Source organism: Notothenia coriiceps, unplaced genomic scaffold, assembly GCF_000735185.1.
Source record: "Notothenia coriiceps isolate Sejong01 unplaced genomic scaffold, NC01 NC01_scaffold00013003, whole genome shotgun sequence".
In the NCBI taxonomy this organism is placed as follows: Eukaryota; Metazoa; Chordata; class Actinopteri; order Perciformes; family Nototheniidae; genus Notothenia; species Notothenia coriiceps.
This window is the reverse complement of record NW_011345704.1, coordinates 1-2,592: the sequence shown is the minus strand read 5'-3', so window position 1 is coordinate 2,592 and position 2,592 is coordinate 1. Positions and strand designations below refer to the sequence as shown.

At 47.0% G+C, this 2,592-nt stretch overlaps 1 protein-coding gene across 1 annotated transcript; it reads right to left on the bottom strand.

Annotated features, from left to right (window-relative positions):
* Positions 1–8: 8 nt before the first annotated feature.
* LOC104947766 (pogo transposable element derived with KRAB domain) lies at positions 9–2,210 on the bottom strand. The gene is made up of 2 exons (XM_010773857.1): positions 2,066–2,210; positions 9–1,441 (listed from the first exon to the last, which is right to left on the bottom strand). Exon 2 carries the CDS (start codon positions 1,345–1,347, stop codon positions 226–228), a length of 1,122 nt encoding a protein of 373 aa, XP_010772159.1. The 5' UTR covers positions 1,348–1,441; positions 2,066–2,210; the 3' UTR covers positions 9–225.
* Between the last annotated feature and the right edge of the window lie 382 nt (positions 2,211–2,592).

The window sequence follows — 2,592 nt, the reverse complement described above, 5'->3', positions numbered from 1 at the left end:
CTCTACCAGAGAAGGTCTCTTCTACCAGAGAAGGTCTCTACCAGAGAAGGTCTCTACCGGAGAAGGTCTCTCTCTACCAGAGAAGGTCTCTACCAGAGAAGGTCTCTCTCTACCAGAGAAGGTCTCTACCAGAGACCCCGGATAATGAGCAGATGAAGCTCTAGAAGCTCTATCGGGCAGGAACAAGGTGTCCCGCCTGTGCTCAGTGCAGACTGATAAACGGGGTCAAAGGAAGGGCCTATAGGAACACATCCCCCAACAAGACTCACCCTCAGAATCCGCTCCGATCAGAGCGGCCTTTCTGAATCCCTTCAGGATGCAGTGGCTCGTCACTGAAGCCCACGCTGAGTTGACCCATCCCACAACACCCTGGAAAGTGACGTGCTCCCCATCCACCATCCACGTGTCCCACAGCTGACGAAACACAGCCGTAAAGCTCCGGCTGACTGAGGCGTGGAGCGGCTGCAGGAACTCGGTGAGTTCTGCGGGGATGACGGCAGCTATGGAGTTGCAGGCTTTGATCGTGGCTTTGCTTCGTTCGCTGATATGTGCTCCTCGCTGGCTGTCCATCACAAGCAGGGCTTTGTGTGTTTTAAAGAAGCCCTCAGGACGTTTACAATAGCACTCTGCCAGCCACAGGCTCATCGTCTCCTCGTTCATGCACCCTTTCTCATTCGCGGTCACAACAATAGAGGACGAGCAGTGTGCTTTCGGCATGCTCTTCTGTTTGAAGATGACCATTGGTGGCAGTTTGGAGCCGTCTCCGCAGCATGCTAGCACCACCGTGAAGATCCACCTCTCATGAGTCCCAACGCTCTTCTGGCTCATGGGGATGTAAACAGTGAGCGGTACTTCCTGCATGTGAAGGATGTGATCTGATGACACATCGTGTGCAGCGACCTCCTTTTCAATGAAGGCTCGGAAACTGTCCATCTTGGCCTGGGAGTCGGTCACTTCCTGACTCATCTTGGCTCTGATCGACACGTGGTTTCTTTTCATGAAACGGAAACACCAGGAGGGGCCAGCGGAAAAATCCATAATCTTCATCTCCTTGGCAACCCGCTGAGCGTGGAGACGTAACTTCACCGTTGATAACCCTGCAGCTTTCTGTCCGAGGACCCATGTGTGGACTCGTTGCTCCAGCTCGGGCCATCGAGCTTTCAGACCGCGATTAGCCCGCTTTGTTTTCTTCATTGAGATGAGCGTTGCCTCCGCTTTGCACCAGTCCCTCACCAGTTTCTCACTCACTCCAAACTCTCTCTTTGCTGGTTGGTTTCCCTTCTCCGCTGCATATTTGATCACCTGCAGTTTGAAAGCTGCAGTGTAGCTTCTTCTTTTTGGAGGCATTGTGTTTGTGTTCTGACTCAGTTTTCTGTGTAGCTTATGTGTAAACTGTTTTCTTCTTCGGTGATACAGACGTTTTCAGTTGTCACGATGTCGTCTATTGGAAGTAGTTTGAACACAGTCACAAAGAAATACAATATATAAGTCGCAGCACCAGCCAGACAGGTACAAAAAAACGCGACTTATAGTCCGGAAAATATGGGAAAATAAATGAAGTCAAATTAAATGAATGGGAAAAAAATAAATAATCCAGTGATAATGGTTATGCCCTTTTTATTACATAAACACAGTGTGTTCTCAAATGAAGGCTGACACTAAATACAGTCAGTATGTTTAAGCCTTAATTAGTATTAAATCAATATAGGGGATTATAGAGTGCGTTATATTTTTAAAATTGGTCTAAAATGTTCATTCAAAAGTTTTTCTTAGTATGATTTACTTATATGAACTATCATTATTTATCCTATTCTCTTTTATATTTCCACATGTGTACATTCACTTAAACTCGCCTATTTACTTGTGTAATAGTTAATAGAGATCATTAAGTAATAAGCACGTTATATAAGCATTTATTACCCGCTAATATTTGAAAAAATACTTAATTCGTGTTTAAAATGTGTGATAATAATAAGCTAACAGGCTAGCTCTTGTGCTAACGCTCCTCAAAGCACGTTTTAAATCCTCGTTTCCACCCCCAGCCTCTCTCTTAGCGCATGTTTACCTGCAGTAAGTCTTTTCCACCTGGCTTCACAGAAAAACACCGTCAAAAGATCCTAAATCTGAGTTAAATCTCCATGTTTTCATCCAGCGTGTAGCTTCGCTTGTTTCCCCCTGTTGTTTACATCCGGCTCAGCCAATCACAGCACAGCAAGCGCTCAGTCACAACTAGCGCGAGATTTCAAGTGTGTGTGTGTGTTTGTGTGTGTGTGTGTGTTTCTTAGAACAATATTCATTATAATTAAGAGAGAGGAGGGGGCTTTTATTGTGGCGGGCGCTGCTGAGAGAGAGGAAGGGGATTTTATTGTGGCGGGGAGCAGAGAGAGGAGGGGGCTTTTATTGTGACGGGCGCAGAGAGAGGAGAGGGCTTTTATTGTGATGGGCGCAGAGAGAGGAGAGGGCTTTTATTGTGGCGGGGCGCAGAGAGAGGAGAGGGCTTTTATTGTGGCGGGGCGCAGAGAGAGGAGAGGGCTTTTATTGTGACGGGCGCAGAGAGAGGAGAGGGCTTTTATTGTGGCGGGGCGCAGAGAG